Raw genomic sequence first — 23,836 nt, 5'->3', positions numbered from 1 at the left:
GCCCTAGAGAGGCACACCACGCCTGCATTTTCTGGTTGTCAGAGTATGCCCTAGAGTCTAGGGCATACTCTGACAACGAATTGTAAAAATGTTTAACATAGTTACTTAAGGAATGTGGCTTTTGTGTTCAAATTCTTATTTTTCTTATTTAAGTTTCTTATTTAAATTCTATTGTGAAACTATTTGTAAATATATTAATAATAATACTATTATATTATATATATAATTTTTTTATAAAAAAAATTACACATTATTGCCAGGCTCTTTGTTCTTGTTCCAATGTTCAATTTTTGTTTCAGTATTTATTTGTAACAGTATTTTTAACCTCCTTTAACCTTATTTATTTGTTTAACTGTCATGTTTGTTGTTATTTAATTAAACAAATTCCACTGAGAAATTCAAAAGTATTAATGTTTTTTTTTTTTTTTCAGTGGCGGGGGGGGGCACCATAAAGCATTTGTGCTTAGGGCACCCAAATGGCTAGCAACGGCCCTGGCCATAACCACCCTGAACTCACACATGCACTGACGACTAGTGATGGGAATAACGGCATTACATATAACGGCGTTACTTTTTCCGTAACGAGTAATCTAACTAATTACTATTCCTATCGTTACAACGCTGTTACAGTTACTAACAAGAAAATGCGATCCGTTGCTATTTTTCAACAAACAGACGGTTGAAGCTGTGTTCAGCTTACTGCATCTTATATCAGTTGCATGGAAGTAGCTGACTACGTAAGTAATCTGGACGCTACAGCTTTAAGCAGCTCCCGCGGACGGTAATCACGATCACTGTCCAGCACAACACCTGGAGCTAAGGGGGCAAAACAAACGCATGAGTGCTGCTGTTTGACTGAGGAAGAATAAAGTAGTCGTGGTAATCCAATCACATGACCACTTAAAGACAAAGCAACAAGGTGATACAGTGGGGCAAAAAAGTATTTAGTCAGCCACCGATTGTGCAAGTTCCCCCACTTAAAATGATGACAGAGGTCAGTAATTTGCACCAGAGGTACACTTCAACTGTGAGAGACAGAATGTGAAAAAAAAATCCATGAATTCACATGGTAGGATTTGTAAAGAATTTATTCGTAAATTAGGGTGGAAAATAAGTATTTGGTCACCTCAAACATGGAAAATCTCTGGCTCTCACACACCTGTAACGTCTTCTGTAAGACACTTTTCTGTCCCCCACTCGTTACCTGTATGAATGGCACCTGTTTGAACTCATCATCTGTATAAAAGACACCTGTCCACAGCCTCAAACAGTCAGACTCCAAACTCCGCCATGGCCAAGACCAAAGAGCTTTCGAAGGACACCAGGAAAAGTATTGTAGACCTGCAGCAGACTGGGAAGAGTGAATCTACAATAGGCAAGCAGCTTGGTGTGAAAAAATCAACTGTGGGAGCAATCATCAGAAAATGGAAGACATACAAGACCACTGATAATCTCCCTCGATCTGGGGCTCCACGCAAGATCTCATCCCGTGGGGTCAAAATGATCATGAGAACGGTGAGCAAAGATCCCAGAACCACACGGGGGGACCTGGTGAATGACCTGCAGAGAGCTGGGACCAAAGTAACAAAGGTCGCCATCAGTAACACACTACAACGGCAGGGAATCAAATCCCGCAGTGCCAGACGTGTTCCGCTGCTGAAGCCAGTGCATGTCCAGGCCCGTCTGAAGTTTGCCAGAGAGCACATGGATGATACAGCAGAGGATTGGGAGAATGTCATGTGGTCAGATGAAACCAAAGTAGAACTTTTTGGTATAAACTCAACTCGTCGTGTTTGGAGGAAGAAGAATACTGAGTTGCATCCCAAGAACACCATACCTACTGTGAAGCATGGGGGTGGAAACATCATGCTATGGGGCTGTTTTTCTGCCAAGGGGACAGGACGACTGATCCGTGTTAAGGACAGAATGAATGGGGCCATGTATCGTGACATTTTGAGCCAAAACCTCCTTCCATCAGTGAGAACTTTGAAGATGAAACGAGGCTGGGTCTTCCAACATGACAATGATCCAAAACACACCGCCCGGGCAACAAAGGAGTGGCTCCGTAAGAAGCATTTGAAAGTCCTGGAGTGGCCTAGCCAGTCTCCAGACCTCAACCCCATAGAAAATCTGTGGCGGGAGTTGAAAGTCTGTGTTGCTCGGCGACAGCACCAAAACATCACTGCTCTCGAGAAGATCTGCATGGAGGAATGGGCCAAAATACCAGCTACTGTGTGTGCAAACCTGGTAAAGACCTATAGTAAACGTTTGACCTCTGTTATTGCCAACAAAGGTTATGTTACAAAGTATTGAGTTGTATTTTTGTTATTGACCAAATACTTATTTTCCACCCTGATTTACGAATAAATTCTTTACAAATCCTACCATGTGAATTCATGGATTTTTTTTTCACATTCCGTCTCTCACAGTTGAAGTGTACCTCTGGTGCAAATTACTGACCTCTGTCATCATTTTAGGTGGGGGAACTTGCACAATCGGTGGCTGACTAAATACTTTTTTGCCCCACTGTATATACCAGTTTTTAAATTGTGTTGATAGGCCACGTAAAACCAGAGTCATGATAAACAATATATACGCAGCGTTTTTCCTCAATAGTTTCGTCACGTTTACTGTCTGACAGTGCAGCGAGACCTCTCTGCTTATGAGAGAGAGAAAGAAAAACAGGGCAAGTTTTAGGAGTGAGGGCGAAAGAGAGAGAGAAAGACAGCAGAAAAAGAGAGAGAGCGAGTTTTGAGATGTGAGAGATTTGTGACGTTTAGCGTGTTTGGAGTGTGTAGTTAGTGTGTAGTGTTGTGGATAGTTTTGTGTTGTGTCAGAACAATGAGGCGACTGCTGTCTCCAAGTATAAAACAGGAGTTATACACCTGCTGCTGTCAGACCTGCAGGTATCAGGCTGTGACGTTCTCCTTTAAAGTGGACAGAAATTATGTTTTTGGAGTGGCACAAATAATTTTTGTGGCATCTTATTGAATGCAGAACAGCTGATTGTTCTGTAAATAGTTTGAAATGGTTATTTTAAAAAATCAAGGTAAAAGGTAAATGGGTGCAAATAACTGTGTTGTTTGCAAAACTTGTGCATAGGATTTTAAAATTGACAAGTTATATTTGCATTTAAAGTTATGAAATATGATTCAATAAACATGTTTGTGGTTGTTACAGTAAAATATAATCAATATAAAATATTATATATAAATTAGTTAATTATAATTAATTATTATTATTAATTATATTAAAATTATATTAATATAAAAAATATAACTTTTTCAACTCTGATTTTATGTTTTTTTGTCTGATTTTAGATCAATTGTGTTAATACAGTATGTCAAAACGAAAACATAACTGTAAATTCAGACACGTGAGGTTGTGCTGAAAAGGACCAAACAAGGCAAATAAACTGTTTTTAAAGGTGAAATGTGGAGGGAAAATCAAAAGTAGTTAAAAATGGCCAAGTATACCCTGGACCCCAGAGGGTTAAACGTTTTTTTAAAGTAACGCAATTGTTACTTTTCAAGTATTAATTACTTTTAGAATATTGTAACTCAGTTACTATTTTTGAAGAAGTAACTAGTAACTATAATTAATTACTTTTTCAAAGTAACTTGCCCAACACTGCTGAGGACACAGTTTGACAGTTAATTGTCTGCTATCCAAGGACTTTCTTCTATACACAGACTACACAACTACTATCACCACCACTGTGCAATATTTAACTTTCTGGACCAGAGTCCTGCATTTTGGGTCATATATATATATATATATATATGCTAAGCTAGATATATGGAATTATGTAGCAAAGAAAAAAATACATAATTCTAAATATGCCTTATATCATAGACTCCGCAGTCACGGTTTGCTTTGTTGACTGCACTGCAGTCTGGCCTTCTCTCAATGAGCTTCACGATGTAGTCCAAGCAGTGTTGGGGAGTAACGGAATACATGTACCGCCGTTACATATTTAAAATACAAAATATGAGTAACTGTATTCCGTTACAGTTACCGTTTAAAAAGAATACAGTTACATTGTTGAAAGAAATGGATTACACTGCGGTACTTTCCTGTTTCATTTTGTCGCGGGTCAGGACTGTTTGGGTTTTGTTTGACAGCTACGTTCTGTTGTTTCAGGCGGCAGCGTTACGGTTGCCATGGATACAGGGCGACACTCTCTCTCTCTCTCTCTCTCTCTCTCTGCGACTGTGTGTTTCCTGGGTGAGAGACCGCCTTTTCGTTGTTGTTGTTGTTGTGCTAAGCTAACAGGCAGAATGCTACAGGCATAGCTCTAAAGAATGTAGCATCATGGGCAGTGTAGTCCGTGCTGCAGGGAGAATGCACTGCCATACACGTTATGGGTCTGTGAGCGCGAGGAGGGAGAAAAAGGGGAGTGGAAAGGTACGAGCTGTCATCGAGGAAAAACGGGAGCTGGAAGCATGTAAATATAATAATAACCACTGCAGCCAAGAAGAGTGCCTGACGAGCCCAGTTGTAAGTAAGCTATTAAGACTCGACTGTACAACGTGTTCGTGTTTTCCTCCGAAAACAATAAGTTCCGTTGGAGCAGTCTTTCAACGCCTCTCTCTGTCTCTCGCAAGAAAAGTTGACCCACACAACAAAGTAAAGCTATTTTTCGGCTACGAGCCGACAGGGACCCCGCCGTATTAGTCAGAGGTCCCTTTACTACAGTTCGGAGTCGCGGACCTTCAGTAATAGTAATAAATCACACAGCAATAGTACATTCAGGTTGTTGTAAAAAGCATGATAATATATTAATTAATCCAAAGTATTCAGAATACGTTACTGTCATTGAGTAACGTAACGGAATACGTTAGAGAATACATTTTGGGGCATGTATTCTGTATTCTGTAATGGAATACCTTTTAAAAGTAACCTTCCCAACACTGAGTCCAAGTGTATAAAACCCCTGTGATTTGTGTATATAGACTGTTCCACGGACCCCCTCTAACCACTGCTAAGATGGTACATTCCTCCCATCCTTTGTTTGTGTTTGCGCTGGTTCACCGTGATAGCGCTGGTGGAGCTGGGCTGTTGTACTGAACATGTCTAGTGCGTGTGCGTGAATGATAAGTAAGTGCCTTGTATTTGTTTGTTCTATCGTTGTAACTTATCATATACTTAGCTATGTACATTGGGTGATGCTTAGTAGAGTTTTCCAGCTGTTCGTGTAGCCAGGAGACAATGTATATTCACGCTGATTTGACCAAAATGGCGCTACCCTTGTGAACTGAGCTGCCCAAAGTAAAGATGGAGTCTATCCCTGTGCAGCAGCCCATTTGTGTCCACCAGGGGGTGGTGTTTAATCATTTCTGTTCAACCCTTTCTGTATTATTTAGACCAGTTTGGTTGACTTTAATTGTCTGCTAATTGTAATTTCTGTTATTTTTACAGAACCACACATACATATACTCACACGAATTCATTTCTGGAGATGTTTGGATTAAAGGAACCCTAATTATCATTGCTGTGGACCCTCTTTTTCATCATATAAGTCACCTGTGCCTTCTGACCGAGGATAGGAAAATCCTGCTGTAATTTGCCAGTCTATTAAGCACACACATGTCCAGTTCAGTGTTGGTTGTTAAGCATATCGTGGGAATGCTTTACAACCATTCAGAGATGAACTTACACACTTGCTTTAATTCTCTGGGATAGCTTGCTCAGAGATGTTCAGAGGTGGTTTTGTGATATTTAATCGATTGGATCACATTTTTATTTCTCCCTGATATCCGATCCAGTAACTTAGGTCAACTACACATGTTTCTTTTCCAAATATTTATTTATAAGTGACTTATGTATGTATGTATGTATATATATGTATATATTGTACTATTCTTAGTTAGCGTATTGTCTGTCTTGTCTTAATGTTGGTTTAAAATGGAGCACTGTAACAAAAAATAATTTCCCCCAGGGATCAATAAAGTATTCTGATTCTGATTCTGATTCTGATCAGACTGATAGCAATACTGTATATTGGGTCAGTCCATTTCTAGGAGATACCACCACGGTCTCGCAGAGAATCACATCAACCACTATTCCTTAAATATTTACGTGATGAATTATTAGTTGAAGGTGTGGGAAACAGGGGGAGACCAGGAAGGCAACTCAATAGAAATGAGCCTCCCAAATCATTTGTGCAAGATGACCCCAAAACACTTGACAGTCACTCTGTGAGGCAATGGCCTTTTTAATTATTTTGTTGTTATTTTATACTTTTTAAAATTAAGCTAAAAAAGAGGTGCTCAAATGAGGAAGAAGAAAAGAGAACAGAATATTTAGGACTGCCAGGACCTTCAGTTTAAGCACTGTTGTCTTTGATTGTTGTTTATGATGCTGAACACAAGGCCCAGAAGATGAAGTCATACTGAGTAATTTGTGATTTTCTGAAGGTATTTGTACACTGTTATGACCTACATGTTGAAAATATGTGCTTATACTCTAATGGGTGTGTAATATATCTAGAAGCTGGTCCACTGAAATAAGTCAGGTGCAGTGGTTAATGTGTTTTTCTTGTTTGTTTCAAGCGTATGTACTTGATATTTGACTTTCTTTTAGAAATATAAATATTCAGCTTTAGGCATGATAATAAAGTGACTCGTCCTATGACCTTCCCCATGGTGCTAATCCAAAGCTAGAATGATGCTATTGATTGAGACACACAGAGAGAGAGAGAGAGAGACAGAGAGACAGACTGAGGCTCAAAGATCATTGTAACTGATAAATAACACAAGTGGGGATTCAAAATTCAATTCATGAGTCAAATAATATTTTTATCATATCTTTATTCTGTCTTTATTTACTGATTCCTTTGATATTACTCAAAGGTCACTAGGTGACGCATGGCGCTAAGTAGAAATGGAAACCCCCTTAGATGCAAGTTCTGCAGTCAAGCTGTAAACAAGCTCATGTCATATTCATCTTTCTTTTAAAATACTGGCAACATACCCCTCATAAAGGCACCATCCAGATCACTGTGTCTCATGTACAAAACCCTTATCATCTCTCACAGAAATCCTTAAAGCAGTCCAGTCATATTTACCTTTTAAAACTGATGATAACATCATAGCATCATTAAAGTGTCTCTGCTAATGTTAGGATATTTTCAATGGGCTAATGTTAGTGCTGAAACAATGGGGTCAAATGTAAACGTAGCCATAATAGAGCTTTGCTCTGAATATTAACACCTACTCTTTAGGAGAATGTCGGAGGCATAAACCCATATGCACATGTAAATATAACTCTGGTAACTCTGGCAACACTGTAGATCGCAACTGATTTAGTTCAGTGCTATGAATCCAGAATAAAAAAGTGAATGTGAAATGACTACATGTTGTGTTGAAGGCAGCACTAGTGTGACTTTCTGGTTATAAATGGAATTACTGAGGTTTAACCCATATAACAGCAGATTGGAAATATTTAGTTGTTTCAAGTCTGTTTTTGTGTCTGATGCAAAACATCACTGAGTTCAGTGTTTGTCTCTGTGTCAGACTGTGAGAACACAGCTCTGTTGTTGACTCTGGTGTCACACCAGTTTAATATCTGTACAACTACACGGTGCAAAATATTCATTTAGTCAGTGCTTTCTTATTGGTGAGGATTTCCAATGACTTAAAGCTACTTGAGCTTTCCTATAGTGCTACATGAAAATTTAGTTATAAGCTGTTAGTATTACTGTGACTGACTAAGCCATCACTGGTATAATGTAAGTATAACAAAGGTGAATGTTAAAAAGCTACAAATAGATTTGAAAACGTCAGTCTGTGTTCTCTTTCACCTACCACAGCAACAGCTCTGCTTCTCTATTTACAATCTTTACATAGTTGTTTTACAAAGGTCATACAGGAAGCATCTATTGGTTGGTCTCCGGCAAGACATCATGGAGGTCAGAGCTCTGTGCATCAGACTGTGTAAGTACTGTCTCAGTTTATACATGAAAATTAAACTATAAAGAGTTTGTTAAGGTTAGCAATGTTGTTAAAAGGCTGTGGTTATTTAAAGCTTTCATGTAGCAGAAACCTTTGGTGACACCTTAGAAACGTAATAAGGAATAGCAACTGTAACTCTAAGAGTTGGCATGTTTGACATCTTTTGGTAACAATTTTTTCTCTTTTCAGTGATAATTGTGCTGATCCTGCAGTGTGCACATGATCAGAAAGTTGGTGGGTAATATCTGTGTACTTGTTATCATTTTGCTATAAGTGGAAAATATGATTTATTTAAACACAAAAAAGAACATTTTAGTCAATCACCACCTCTACTGGGTTTAGTCACATTTTATTGCATATTTTATTGGCTATCATAGTTTTCATTTTGGGTTTTTTATTGTAAAACTAAAACCCAGGAGTTTGTTAATTTATTAATAAACTGAATCCATTTTTGTTTTTTTGGTCATTTTTTCTCAGATGCAGTTTCTCTTCGTATTGTTCCAAACAAATCCCAGTTTTTTGAATATGAGTCAGCCAGCTTTTACTGTGGGGAGATCTCTCATGGACATGTGTTATATAAGATGACAGAGGAAGCAAAGCAATGCAACAAAACCAGTAAGAAAACAACAGGTTCAGAGTGTATGATTAATCCTCTTCATGCACGTGACAGTGGAGAATACTGGTGTGGGACAGCAGGAGGGAAGAGAAGCAACAATATCTACATTAATGTCACTGGTATGATTGAATGAAGGCAGTAATATTTTGTCACAAACAAACACAAGTTCAATATTTTATAAATTTAACTCACTTGCTGTTCAGCTGGTTCTGTTATCCTGGAGATTGCTGCTGTTCCTGTGATGGAGGGAGATGCTGTGACTCTACGCTGCAGAAACAAGATCCTTTCCTCCAGCATCGCAGCTGATTTCTATAAATATGGGCGTCACATAGGGAGCAGCTCAAGAGGAAACTTGACCATCACCAGAGTTTCCAAGTCTGATGAAGGACTTTACAAATGTAAGATCTCAGGAGGTGGAGAATCCCCAGAAAGCTGGCTGTCTGTCTCTGCGCCATGTCTCACAGGTGAGAAACAGCAATTTTCCAAAAATATTTATACATATGTGTGAAACAAATATTTTAAGATGCTATTTTCTTCCTGAAAAAAACTTTAAGCACAGCTGTTGAGTCTGTTTTTCCTTTGTTTCTGTTCTGTTGCTGTAACTGAGGTTTCCTTTAACCTCAGTTATTTAAGAATGTTATTTGAATCTTCTAGAGAACTTGACTGCAAGATTTGTAACATTTTAAACAATGTGCAAGTGCGAAGAAGTTAATTACCATTTCACTGTACAGCTTCCACACCCTGGATAATTGCTACTATTTTACTGACCACTCTGATTATTGTGGTGATGGGACTCTATCTCTTCTGCAAAGATTGGTACAGAGGTAAAAAAAAAATAAAAAATCAAATAAATTTCTAATGTTTCTTGAGTTTCTTTAAGTTCTGTTGTTGCAGTAATTTTTCCTTTTTTCCCCTTTTTTTTTTACTACTGGTCAATGGCATATGGTTCAGGCCCAACTGAAGATCAAACAGGACAGAACACAAACAGTAAGAAATCTACTATTAGGGGGCACTAGCCAGCCTCCATTTATTAGGATCACATAAAAAGTCTGTGAAAATACTCAGTCATCCAGGTCATCATAGTCTAAGAAGCTTGGAAAGAAAAGCTTTCCGTTTTCCAAGGTGTAAAAATGGCTGTAGGTCACAATCAGCCAAGGTTTCAGGTGAGCTCATTGTGAAACATAGCCCCACCCTATCATGTGATTTCCTGAGGTCAGATGTCTTTAAACACTATGCAAGTGTGAAGAAGTTAAAGAAGTTAAAGACAAAACTCCTAAACAGAAACTTAACAATGTGGTGTATGCTGTACAGTGCAGCAAGGAATGCCCAGACCTCTACATCGGAGAGACCAAACAGCCACTTCACAAGCGCATGGCACAACACAGAAGAGCCACCTCCACAGGACAAGACTCAGCAGTCCATCTGCATCTTAAGGATAAAGGACACTCTTTTGAGGATGCCAATGTTCACATTTTGGACAGAGAGGACAGATGGTTTGAAAGAGGAGTGAAAGAAGCCATCTATGTCCACTGTGAGCGACCATCTTTGAACAGAGGCGGTGGTTTACGACACCAACTCTCTGCCATCTATAATCCAGTTTTGAGATCCCTTCCCAGACGCCTGAACGCCCACTCACATCCTGGGCCATCTGATCTCAGGAAATCACATGATAGAGTGGGGCCAGGTTTCACAACGAGCTCACTCGAAACCCTGGATGATTGTGAAGCTTCTTCAGATCATGACAGATTCAGATTGTGACCTACACCTATTTTCACACATTGGCTCATGTGACTAGGTTGAAGATCATTAGGGGGTCCTTTGGCCCTCTTGGGGGAAACTCCCACAGGGCTTAAATCTGGGACTCTCCACCATTTGACCTTAGAACTGAAGAAACTACTTCAAGCAACTTAAAGAAGTCCAGACGCTTTTCTTTCTAAGCCCCTTAGATCACATAAAAAGCTATTAAAACCCAACCTAAGTTTTGGGGGATTTTTAGACCTTTAAGAAATACTGTGGAATCTGATGGTACACGTTTTTATTATTAATGATCAGATAGGCATCACTTTTTAACAAGGCATGTTTGAATGTTCACTTCCTGGACTTACACCTCAGATAAAGTATCTTATATGAAGGTCATGAGTTTGCTGATAAAAGTGAGAATGGTTGTGCTTGTTTTATAACCCGAGGCATGCCTTCAGCCTCCATTAGAACTAATGTAAATTAGAAATATTTTTTTAGATTATATACATGAAAATTATTACTTAAAAAGCCCACAAGTTAAAAAACAAACAAAACAAAAACACAAAAACATGAACTTATTTCATTTCATTTTGCATAAATGGACTATGGTTTTTATTTATTTACTTATTTTAATAACTGTGAAGGAGAAATACACCCTTTTCAATTCCATTTGTTTTTAAAGTACCAAATCACAGCAATAGTCACCCGAGGTACTTTATATTTGTAATGTAAAGACCTAAAGTAATACACCGGAAACTCATTAAATTTCGCTTTTTTGTGAATCTCTAAATCAAGTACAGTGTGTAGTATTTAGTATTGAGTGTTTAGTCGTGTGTTTAGGAATCGCACATAGCTTACAGCTAGCTTGTGCTTTTCCTGTTAGCAGTGAGGTTATGTTTCCTAATTTGGAATATCAGAAAACATGACATTAGTTCTGTTAAATACAAGAAAAGGCAGACATGGGTCGTCATCACGAATTTTACTATGGTTATCTGCTCCCTCACTCCCACTGTTTGTCTCCATCAGATGAAGCTGAATTGTGTCCTAATCCAGTTTATCATTCTTTGGGCCAGGGTGGCACTCAACCTCTTGGTAAGATTCATTGTGATATTACAGTATATTTCTGTTTGGGTAATAATGTGACAGAAACGCAATAAGTCATAACATTTAGTAAAATCTGCTGTCTCCCCTGGAAAAACCTAAGTCATCAGTAACACTCATCTTTCAACCCTTCATTATCTTTATAGCTGCTTTAATTTCTTCCTTACTAATCCGCTGTACTTGCTGATTCACTAACTCTCCTCGATCCCCCCCCCCCCCCCTCGCTCATGCTCTCTCATTTGCTAACCCCTTCCATTGAATTCTTACCTACACTTATTCATTCCGCCATTAAGTCTCATCGTCTTCTTTCGTCTGTCCACCAAACACTTTCTTGACCCTGACAGAACATGTTTCAGCACAGTCATTTTCATAATTTCACAAAACCATCCTTCTAACAAAAACGTTTACTTCCAAACACTGCAAATACATTACTATTTTGATGCTATCATAGTATTTCTACCACACTGTGGTGGCATCTGCTATCTTTTGTGCTGTGGTCTGCTGGAGTGGCAGAGAGGGACATGGGGAAACTCAACAAACTGGTCAGAAGGGCCAGCTCTGTCCTGGACTGTCCGCTGAAGTTTATTGAGCAGGTTGGGGAGTAAAGGATGTTATCTAAGCTGACATCCATCATGGACAACACCTCCCACCCCCTGCATGAAACTGTACGAGCACTGAGCAGCTTGTTCAGCAGTAGACTTTTACACCCACAGTGTAGGAAGGAGCGCTACCGCAGGTCATTATTACCAGCAGCTGTCAGACTGTAACACAGCTTAACATTCTTTTGGTCAGCTTCCTCATCAGCTGTTTAATTATTCTCTATACACTGTATATTTCATCCACACACACCCCCCCCCCCCACACACACACACACCACCACACACAAACACACACACACACACACTCTCGTGTACATAGCCCTGTACATATTTTATTTGTTTGTGTTTCAGTTGCTTTTGTATATAGGACTACCTTGTGTCTTTTTTCTATTTTTTCTTTATTCCTTTCACTGTAACACCCACTGTAACACTGTAACACCCAAATTTTCATTCGTAGGATAATAAAGGTTTATTCTATTCTAGTCTATCAATAGTATCACATTGTTGCTGGTTTTGCTACATAGGTATTGTTACATGTCTTGCCTCTGTTGATTACCACATCATATACATTTCAGTCTGACATTATTCAGCTAAAATCCAAAACTGTTATTTGAATTCCCTTAATAATGTTATAATTAATTATGTTGTAATTACATTGTTCTCCCTGTTTATTGCATCTATTATCACAATTTGAACAATGTTATTTCAGAGATATGATGAAAAGTGTTGCTGATAACTGTTTGAATTACATACAAATTTGTTAACCAACATATTCAATTCTATCTCTCTTCAAAGCAGAAACAGTGAAATCTGCTGTTCCATACAAACCTTCACAAGATATCTACCAACCTGTGGCAGAGGAACCTTTCTATTCTACAATTAAAAAACATGCCCATCACTGAGTGAGACTGAAAACAAGGAAGTAACTTAGAAACACCCCGTATTGTTTATTTTGTATCATTTTGCAGTCAGTTTAAATCTGTGTATTCGTAAGTGCTTACTGTATTACAGGTCTCTGTATAATGATACGTAAAGAATTCACAATGATTAGAAATGTGAAAACAAATTTACTTCAGATTTGGTGTCAATTCACAAATGAATTGAATTAAATTGAGTTCCAAATGTTAAGGTGATTGCATTAGATAATAGCTCAATCATCTGGACTTTATTTGTTTTGAGCTTTCTTTCTCAGTTACAAATGAGGCCCAGTGGAGTAAAGGCATAAAAAATAAATGGTCATGTTTCCAACCTTGTTAGCATGGTCCAACTATAAATATGGTTATGGATAAAATAATTCATGTATTGCTAATGATATATTTCACAAATCAGCTATTAATGTCATTATAACTTAATATAATGAATGAAGTACTATGATTTTATTCTGTGTGGATTTTTGTGCCCCCTGCATCCAAGTACTGTGTGTGTAGGTGTGTGTCTGTGTACTTCATGAGGACATAGCATTTGGTCTTCAGAAAACAAAACCCTCCATCCTCATAATTTTGAAGTCATTTTTGAGGTTCAAGGCTCCCTTCGTTGACTTTCTGTCAATTTTAGGATACACTTTTTAAAGATTTAATTAATTAATTTTATGATCATGATTCTGAATGGGCTGACACCGCTGCATCAGTCTGACAATATTCATGGTCACACTCTTATCAGGTCATCCAATGAAATGATCCTAAATAATCCAAGAACTAGACTTAGAAAAAACTGACGTTAAAAACTGAGGTGGCCACTTCATGTTAGAACTGCCCAAACTGATTCTACAGTACTTTTAACTGTTTATTCTTTAGTCTTTGATTCAAGCTAAAGCGGCCTCACGGTGCAGAGATAGTCTCTCACTAAGAGAACCAAGGTTACACCGTAACCGTACGATCTCGTAATGTTTTTTCTTCTCATCATTATTATTATTTCTTTACTTGTTCAACATAGGTGTTATCCATGGACATGTAGTGTTTTATTTTATTTTTGTTTAATCATTAAATAAAGGAATTGAAAAATAAACAGGATCTTCTTTGTTTCAGATACAGTTTCTTTTTATATCATTCCAAACAGATTACAGTTCTTTGAATACAGTAACAGTAACATTTTATTGTGAAGGGGTCCTGCTGCAGCAAAATTAATACGTCAACACCAGCAGGATCATCCTGCATCATTAAAAATATTTGTACAATTGACAGTGGAGTGTACTGAGACTGAAGGAGGAAAAAGAAGCAACATTATCAACAACTCTGCCACTTGGACCTTTGCAGAAAGAACATTATTTTATGATTAACCCTAATAAAAGTTAATATCAATTAAATACCAAATGCAGACTTGATGTACTGAACTACTGATGTTCAAAGTGACTTTGCTCACTGAGAGTATGGCCAGATACCGCTGGTTTAAGAGCAGCATTAATGTACAGTCAGTTATAATTTTTTAGCTTAGTTCAAAAAATGAATCCAACAAATCCATCTTCTGAAATTGTGACTTAGTCATAACTATAGTGAACAGTAAACATCATCACTGATGTTACTGTAGTTACCCGTCTTGGTGTCTTTTTAACACAAGACGAATGTGGACTGTCCTCTAGATCCATAACTAGACTTTAGGCCTGTGTGACACTAAACTGTGATTAAAACCTATTATAACACTGGCATTATATTATAATATTAAGCAATATTAGAAACATTCCCAAGTACTTTGCAACAATCTAAGGCAAATAAGTGTTTTATTAAGTAAAAATAAAGTATTAGCTAAACTGATTTAATTCCACCTGTTGTCATAGCAGAACCAGGAACCATCGCAGAATTGCCCACAGCTTGTGTATTTCCTACTATGCCCAAGCCATAGCAGAAAATCACTGACTGAGGCAACAGATGCTCTAAAAGCTAATGTTTAAAATCGAAAGCAAAAACAAAATAAATAGTTTAGTTACTTTTTTTCCCTTGCCCTTCCTTTATGCCTCACAGTGAGCAGAGAGAGAACTGACTGATGACATAAGCTGAGTGAATGAAGTCATGACAGTCAGACAATGAAGTCATCCAGGTTTATCCAGCTTGTACTTGAACAAGCTGTACAGTACGTTTTCATATCAGGTTTAGTGTGCATGTCTATAAATTGATATAGCTTGTGTGTATTCAGTTAGGTACAAGTGCAAGCCAGACCCATGTGGTTCTTAGTATATATAAAGTTTGAATACTAACAAAAGCACAAGTTTGTTATTTAGATGTTTTTTTTTACAAGTGTATAATTGCTGTTACAAGAAAAGAGCTGCATTAGCTCTCAAAGGCAGTTACTGTGGTCAACCCCTAATCTTAAGGTGTTTTTAAACTGTTTTTTTTTTTTCAAAACAGAAACACCAAGTTTGTGGTCAGCAGTCAAATATACCTGTGAAGCACGACTCTGTGCATGTCTGTAACTGAAATGTGGTTGAAGTGAAAAAGTGGTGTGTTGTTTACGGCTGTGGCTACATCTATTCAATAAAGCCAAATAAGAAGCCTTTCTATATTTGTTGGATCAGACTGTATGAAAACAGAAGACAGGAGCTGAGTGGGTGTTAGTGATGTTATAATACAGAAGACAAGTGAGGTGGTGCACAAATGGTGGTTATTTTTTGTGCAGAATATAAAATCTGATTTGAAGCAGAGTGATTAATTCTTAAGGATGAATGCTGACTTCTGTTTCCTACAAAGACACACACACACACATATCACTGATCACATCACATGCTCATAGAGACACACACATCAGATGTTCTCTGTTGCAGACACACATGACACATGTTCACATGTGAGTGTTTTTTCTGTTGCATGATTAATGAGATGTTTGTGTGACCACAGAGTTAATAAAATGCTGTAGGGGAGGCTGGCTCTTGGGAGTTGTCTGGGATCAGGTGAGCAGCTCCAAGACCCTGGTCCTATCAGCTCCCCTTGCAAGTTAAAATGGATGGAGCTCTGTCTTGCTTTGTTCATGGGAATAAGTCTAAACCAGCGGGGCCTGCGAAACACAGACCTAACAGCCAGCATTCGGCTGACTCTCTCCCACTACACTTTCATTCAGAATTTAGTCTATCAGAAGTAGCAACAACAACATGAACACCACACAGAGCTCCGCAATGCTAAAGCTTTTTTTTTTTTAGATGTTTTGGTGGTGACGGGTAATCTGTTAAAGATCACAGATCAGTAGTTGAGAAAAAACCTTTGCTCTGCTCCCATCTAATGGTTATTGTTGGTATTGCTATGCAAGGTGACCAGAAAAGTTATAAAATGGCATCTACAGTCTTATTAAATCTGCATACAAAACTGTGAAACTGTGAGTGTGTGTCTGTGGGCGTGTGGCAAAGTTTTATCTATTGACACTGTAATTTTCCAGCTCAAACTGTCCTCTACAGCAAAGATAGGACTTGAGGAATGAAAGGAAAATAGAGGTCATATCATACTGGATGCTCTGTGACTGTTTTTATCTTTAAATGTGTAATGCATGTTACTCATTTTACTAATTCATGAAAACACTATTTACACTACAAGTCAATAATTTGGACACACTTTCTCATTTAATGGTTTTTCTTTAATTTTAATACTTTCAACATTGTAGATACAAACCTAATATGTTAAGCTAGATATATGGAATTATGTAGCAAAGAAAAAAAATTACATAATTCTAAATATGCCTTATAGACTCCTCAAAGTAGTCACTGTTTGCTTTGTTGACTGCATTGAAAACCCTTGACCTTCTCTCAATGAGCTTCATGGTTTATTTACCTGCTTCACAGGTGTGCCTTTTCAGGGATCTTGTGTGGAATTTCTCGCCTTCTTAATGGGCTGGGACCACCATGTTGTGCAGAAGCCAGGTTGGCACACAGCTGACAGCCCTATTTGACAAATGAAATGGCCTGTATTTGTATAGCGCTTTAATTAATTAAATTAATTATTAATTAATTTAGTCCCTAAGGACCCCAAAGCGCTTTACACAACCGGTCATCCACCCATTCACACACACATTCACACACTGGTGATGGCACGCTACATTGTAGCCACAGCCACCCTGGGGCGCACTGACAGAGGCGAGGCTGCCGGACACTGGTGCCACCAGGTCCTCTGACCACCACCAGTAGGCAACGGGTGAAGTGTCTTGCCCAAGGACACAACGACCGAGACTGTCCAAGCAGGGGCTTGAACCGGCAACCTTCCGATTACAAGGCGAACTCCCAACTCTTGAGCCACGATCGCCCATATTATTGCCATATTATGAATTATGAATATATTTTATGACAAGAATCAATCAGCTAAGATGAGAGAAATGACAGTTCATCATTACTTTAAGAACTGAAGGTTAGTCAGTCTTAAAAATTGCTATTTTTAATATTTCCACAAGTGGAGTCACAAAAACCATCAAGCATCATAACGATACTGGCTCACACAAGGACTGCCCCAGGAAAGGAAGACCAAGAGTCACCTTTGCTGCTTAGAATAAATTCATCAGTCACCAGCCTCAGCAAGCACAGGTTAAAAGCACCTGAGATTAGAGCCCAGATAAATGCCACACAGAGTTCCAGTAGCAGATACATCTGCTCTGTTCAGAGCAGACTGTGTCAATTAGACCTTTATGGTCAAATTGCTGCTAAAAAAAAATCACTACAAAGGAAAGCAACAAGCAGAATTAAATTTTGTTGCCAAGAAACACAATTACAATGGAATTCTGTGCTTTGTCTGGTGAGTCCAAATTTGAGAAGTTTGGTTTCTCCTGTCTTTGTAAATTGACTGGTTACATGACTTACTCTACTTGAACTTTCAAAGCACCTTTTCCATCAACAGTTGTTAACATACTGCATCACAGTATGATGTGGCAGCTGCACTAAGGCAGATAGAGTAAGGCTTCAGAGTGTAGTCAAGGAAGCACAGGAGATCATCAGCTGCCCTCTCCCCTCCCTGATGGACATTTATTCCTCCCGTTGCCTCAGCAGATCAGCAAACATCATCAAAGACAGCTCCCACCCTGGTTTTGACCTGTTCAACCCGCTTCCCTCAGGGAAGTGCTGCAGGTGTATCAGCACAAAGACCCATAGACTGGCAAATAGATTCTTCCCTGAACTCACACATACACCGACAACACAGTTCCGCAATTGATTTTCTGCTATCCAAGGACTTCGCTCTATACAGAGACAACTACTATCACCACTGTGCAATATTTAATTTATGTGCAATAACCCAGACTTTAAATATATAACCTGATTGGATATTTGTACATCTGCTATTTTTTGAGTACTTTTCATATTTTTTTTGTATATATGCTGCAGAACTGTGCACCTCATCCCATGTATTTTCCCACACGTCTTCACTGATTAGGAGATGCTCTGTAGCTCATTGTACATGTGTATAGTGACAATACAATGCATTATATTCTATTCTATACAGCATACCTCATTTACCGATGTACAACAGGACTTTTTTTAATGTTTAAGTGCTTACTATCCAACATTCACAGACATTAATACTCAAATTATTAGTATTAATTAGTATCTTGTCAGAATATTTGGCATGCAGACTGGAACAGCCAGGGATCTCACTAACCCGAGCTACAACCACCAGTTATGATACTCCTATTGAGGCTTTTGCAATGTCACAAAATGAATCCGTCCAAGTAATGAGAATCCAAATGTCAGCTGATAATTGTCCAGTTACGTATTGTCAGATAGTATATTGAGTACAATTTATTCAAGTATTTAAGAAAACCTCCTTTTATATCTGCAGAAACTCTGCTAAAGCTACACTTTACTTTTACTTTTTTAAAATTTAAATGTTCCTTTTAGGATGATTTTGGCCATCAAACTTTGGCTGGGTTTTTTTTGCGTGTCGGTTTGTTTTAGGACCATTTTCAAATGCCTGTTAATGTACTCTGTGCTGTGTTTGTGGACACACGTGTGACCTGTGACTTTGTGTTTCCAAATATATTTAACTTGCAATATGTATTTAAGAAAATCTGCAATGCTGGTTGATGGATAGTGGATTCAAAGGTGCTCAGTTTCAACCTCCTGTATATTGTCTTTAGGGTTATTGTTTAGTGTGTTTGGCTGTTAGCAAAAGGATGGTGGTTTGAGCCCAACCAGGAATGATGTCATTACATTTTTGACACATTTCACTGCGTGTTGTCCTTGTATAACTATGCATGTAAAATGAAAAGTCTTGAATCTTGAAACTGTTGCAAATGTATTTGGGGAGTTCCTTTCTCCAGGCTCAAATTACAGGGAGGAGAATATTTAAACCTCCTGTTATGTTCATTTCTTAGGTGCATTTCTTATGAAGTATAATAATAGCATCTAGGTTGTCTCTCTCCCATCTGACAGTGCTCATCTCTTTTACAATTTTTCGGCAGTCCTTGCCAAAGTGGGTTAAAATGACTTCCAGACCCCGGCCAGGATGAGGACCCAAAAAACCATCTAAATCCATGCAAAAAGATGAGTCTTTTTGAGAATGATTTTGTGTATTGAGTTGGACATGACCAGCTCGAAAGCTGACTTGATGTCACATGTGTCACTGTGAAAATATATCAAATAAAACATTTTCATTTTATTACACTTGCACTTGAAGTTTCATAATAAAACAAAACAAAATGGGTCACTTTAACCTACAACAGTACAAGGAGGTTAAATCCAAAATGCTAATTATTTACTAACAACTGCCACATGCAATTTAGTAATAATTGCACTGATATTTAATGGAAGTAATTTGCTTGATATTAAAATGAACTGACTATACCTGTTTTGAAAACAGGACAAATTTTGTTAATAACCTGTAAAACCAAGCACACCAACCAGCACTTTTGGGGGATTGTGCTCACTTTCGTTTTAGCTTTTTTAGTCTGTGTCATTTATGTTAAATAAAATAAAAAATAATGATTTAGGCTGTATTGCTGTCAGCAGGAGTCAACAGTAACGTATTTTTGGGCCTATAAGGCACACTGAAAATATTTACATTTTCTCAAAAATTGACAGTGCGCCTTATGTATGAATTTTGGTTGTGCTTACTGACCTCAGAACAATTTTATATAGTACACGGCGCTCAAATCTGTTAAAAAAGGTTTTAGTATGACTTTGGTAAGCTACAAAACTGCACCACTTGATGGATTGTCAGAGCATACTGTAGTCAGGAGCCTCGCGGAGTAAAACTTCCTGTAAATAATGTTCATTGTGTGTGTATAAAGACCCCAAATGGCACCTGTTAAGAGACATGTTTATGAACTGGATTTCAAACTCAAGGCTATCAGTCACGCAGTTGACAGAACAGAGCAGCTGCAAGAGAATCAATCAGAATCTCGTTTCATCTTGTTTCCTTCGGGTTCCTTTTGGCTTCCTACACCTGGTCTGATAACTCCCTACTATTCCTAGGTCCAAACGATGAAGACCTTAAAGAGCTGGCTTTGAGAGATTTGGAAAAGATTCATGGCAAGAAGGTCAGGGATCTCTGCACAGGGGTCATAGTGAAGAAGTGGAGCTTGGATCCTTATAGTTTGGGTGCATTTGCTTTGTTTACACCCTACCAACACTTAGAATATGCTGCAGAGCTCTTTAAAAGTGAGGGCAAGGTGCACTTTGCTGGTGAGCACACAGCCTTCCCTCATTGTTGGATCGAGACATCAATGAAATCAGCAATCAGGGCGGCTATCAACATTAACAACGCTGCAAACAAAGAGTCAGTCAGAAGCACAGCATGAGAGGAACTCTAATGGAACGACTGCAGCGTATAGATGATTTGAACCAGATGAACAGTCAGCTCAGACAAAGATGTGTGATTATTTGGTGATGCTGAATTGACTGTATTTCTTAAACTTCTATTTATATAAAAGAACATTGCAGGTACACTGTTTATTTACTTCATGTTTTTAAAATTTCCATTGGTGCTTGTTTGTAATTTTATTACAACTTAGTTAGTTAAACTTGGTGATAATTACTAAGAAATGAAATTGAACCTTTTTTGTCTCTATGACTTCAGTCAGCACCTTATAATGTTTTATTTTAGTGTATGTATAATTACATTCTTCTATATTGTTCTTCTATATTTCATATATATTGTATATTTTTGTACTCAAATATGTACTCAAAAGTCTTTAAATTAAAGTCTAAATTATCCTGTATGTGGTCTTGAGAGGCTGCATTTGTCACGGACTCAGCTCTGGAGGACTCGGGGTCCATGAGAAGTGTGGACTATTATCATTGTTGTTGATGTTGTTATTGTTATTAGTTGGTGTGTGCATGTGTCTTTAGTTGTTTTCTGTGGCCAAGTTACAGGCACCTTCAGACCTGGTGGGTGTGGCCCTGCTAGGGGACTGGCCACACACGAAGCCTTGCCGCACACCTGCTGCTGATCTGGGCTTGTCGGGGGAGCTATTTAGAAGAGCGATGGAGCTTCCTCTGGCGCGGGATCATTACGTGTGTATCCCCTCGGTTGTATGTGTCCTGACTGCTGCTTCTATTGTGTCCCCAGGGGAGGTATGGATTGCCAGACAGCAGGAAGCACGAGGAGTGCTGAGACACGGGAGCGGAGAGCACAAAGACACGGACTTGTCAGGGAAGACACAACACGGGAGTCAGGGGAGATCACGGGCATTTATTGTTATTTTCCATTCACTGTAAATAAATGCACTGCTGATATTCAGAGCTCTGCGCCTGGGTTCTTCTTCCTCACTTCCCCACGGTTGGCCATCGTCAACCGTGACAGCATTACCCTAAACACTGTGACAATCATTTTTACAGAATAATTTTGGAACAAGAAATGTCTTGTTTTGATATGTACACATATCTACACAACTGTATGAGATTCTATAATTTGATATAACTGTATGCCTCAGAATAGATATGGAACTATCAAAGTACAAGAAGACCTTCTGTCCACCATGACATTGCCCAATCTGGTCTCACAGCAGTTTATGAAATATTTGTCAATCCATCTCAATTTCCAGTCCTGCTACATCCTTCAGGATCGTACATACAATGTATTATATGATACATTGCGTGTATGATTCATTTATACAATTTATTTACATTTGAAATAATGAAGACACTGAAGTTTCATTGCATTGATACATTGGATTTCATTGCATAAGCATATTGCTTTTAGTGCCAATAAAATATCAGGCATATGTACTCAGTGTAAACTGTCTTTAACTTTATTTTATAGACAGAAAGAAGAAAAAAACAAACAAACAAAACATAAAAAATAAAAATAAACAAAATAAAACACAGTGTAATGTTTTATGACACAGAGTAGGAAGCAGAGTAGGACTGTTGTGAAACGTGCTGCCATTACTATAAATCTATTCAATTTTAAACCAGAGGCATGCGGCAACTTTTATAGAAAGGTAAGCAGAGATTATTTGTGCATGTAGTGAATGCACTTTAGAGGGAGGGGGCGCTCTAAAGACTCTTCCTTTTGACTTCTGTGCAGCTATGCTGTCATGCCTCGAGGGCCTTGAGCAGAACTGAAGTGAGAGTATGGAGAGTATGTAGGTAATACAGCTGATGTTTTGCTTTTAAAATAAAAAAATATATATATAATGGAGTTGGCTGTTTGTGGGCAATTTGATCAGAGACAGTAACCAAGACCCACGTTGAGATGTTTGCTGACTGAGGACAAATGTGTTGCATTCAGAGCTGTAATCAGAGAAAAGGATTCTCACATATGTTTGTTTATGATTAAAATGCTATATGAGGCCATACTGATATAATCTTTTGTGGATTTAGTTCTGCAATCACACAGGTCCTGGGTGTACAAATAGGCATATTATTCAAATAGCTTCATCCCACATATGTGAATATGCTGTTTTAGTCAGATTTGAAAATTCTTAGTTGTTATGGGTTTTTAGAAACAGTGATATCAACACATCTCCATTGTTGTATTACAGAACAGGCTTATGTCATATCTCAGCGTTATCCCTGCGTTTTCTTTACTTCAAAGGTGGTCCACTTCTTACCAGGGGTATATCCTTATGCTACGTTATCCTTCAGTCCTAAACTACTCTGGAGCAGGTTATGTTTGCCATTAGCGATCAACAGATATCCAATTACCACCTACTGACCAATCATTTCTCTGGAAAACAGCATAGCTCTGTGCATGGATAGTACGAGGGACTGAATTTTATAATAACATCAGAAGACTTTGTTTGTTACCAATGAACATCAATAATAACTATGTAGATTCCTAAATCTTATTGTTTTATAAAAAAATGTTACATCTCAGAACAGAATAGTCTATGTTTGTATGTTCTTTTTATATATATATATATTTTTTGTCTCGGAGCAGTCTTTATGATACACTTCTTATTTTGGTATGTCTGTTAACTTAAAGTGGACAGCTGGCTTTTATGGCAGATTTTCTTCCCATTTTCAAATAGGCAAAACATATTCATAAGCAACTCTTTCCCAGTCTTACTGACTTTTAAAGTGCACGCACATTTATATAGTATATTTAAGACTGAACTAAAGTAAACTAAACTGAACTTAACCTTTGCTCTTACAGAACACACACTCACACTGCTGCTTTGTCTGCAGCGGCTATGTTACTTTTGTTTTTTATTATGTTTTTAACCTCTTCAGCTTTTTGCAACATTGTGGTTTTATCGTCCTTTGTAAATTCACCAACAGTGCTGCTGGGACAGTTTTTCATGTGAACCTGTCTGGTTATTAGCTTACCAAGTTAACCTTGCAAGTTGGGAACCAACTTTATGTCACTGCTTCTCATTATTGGAGATGTTAGGGTTAGTAAATCTAATTATATTATTATTATTATTATTATTATTATTACTACTTCAGTTTTGGTGATTCTACTACTCAAATCTTTTAGTACAAA

The 23,836-nt window shown here is 38.1% G+C and overlaps 1 protein-coding gene across 1 annotated transcript; it reads left to right on the top strand.

The window, feature by feature from the left end:
- Positions 1-7,885: 7,885 nt before the first annotated feature.
- On the top strand, positions 7,886-13,044 carry LOC146579070 (high affinity immunoglobulin gamma Fc receptor I-like). Its single transcript, XM_085260754.1, has 8 exons — positions 7,886-7,937; positions 8,145-8,189; positions 8,433-8,690; positions 8,775-9,035; positions 9,303-9,395; positions 9,523-9,558; positions 11,338-11,403; positions 12,807-13,044. The coding sequence occupies exons 1-8, from the start codon at positions 7,907-7,909 to the stop codon at positions 12,911-12,913; spliced, it is 897 nt and encodes a 298-aa protein (XP_085116880.1). The 5' UTR covers positions 7,886-7,906; the 3' UTR covers positions 12,914-13,044.
- Positions 13,045-23,836: the final 10,792 nt, after the last annotated feature.

Source organism: Mchenga conophoros, linkage group LG3, assembly GCF_057382185.1.
Source record: "Mchenga conophoros isolate Kocher_MC1m ecotype Shallow Benthic linkage group LG3, M_conophoros_male_GT1.1, whole genome shotgun sequence".
In the NCBI taxonomy this organism is placed as follows: Eukaryota; Metazoa; Chordata; class Actinopteri; order Cichliformes; family Cichlidae; genus Mchenga; species Mchenga conophoros.
This window is presented reverse-complemented; position numbering and strand designations above follow the sequence as displayed.

Excerpts from the sequence above, each read along its gene's own strand:
- LOC146579070 (XM_085260754.1), top strand. The coding sequence starts at position 7,907 with ATGGAGGTCAGAGCTCTGTGCATCAGACTGT. Across the intron at positions 9,559-11,337 it reads AACAGGACAGAACACAAACA|ATGAAGCTGAATTGTGTCCT; the intron begins GTAAGAAATCTA and ends TGTCTCCATCAG. Across the intron at positions 11,404-12,806 it reads GGGTGGCACTCAACCTCTTG|CAGAAACAGTGAAATCTGCT; the intron begins GTAAGATTCATT and ends CTCTCTTCAAAG.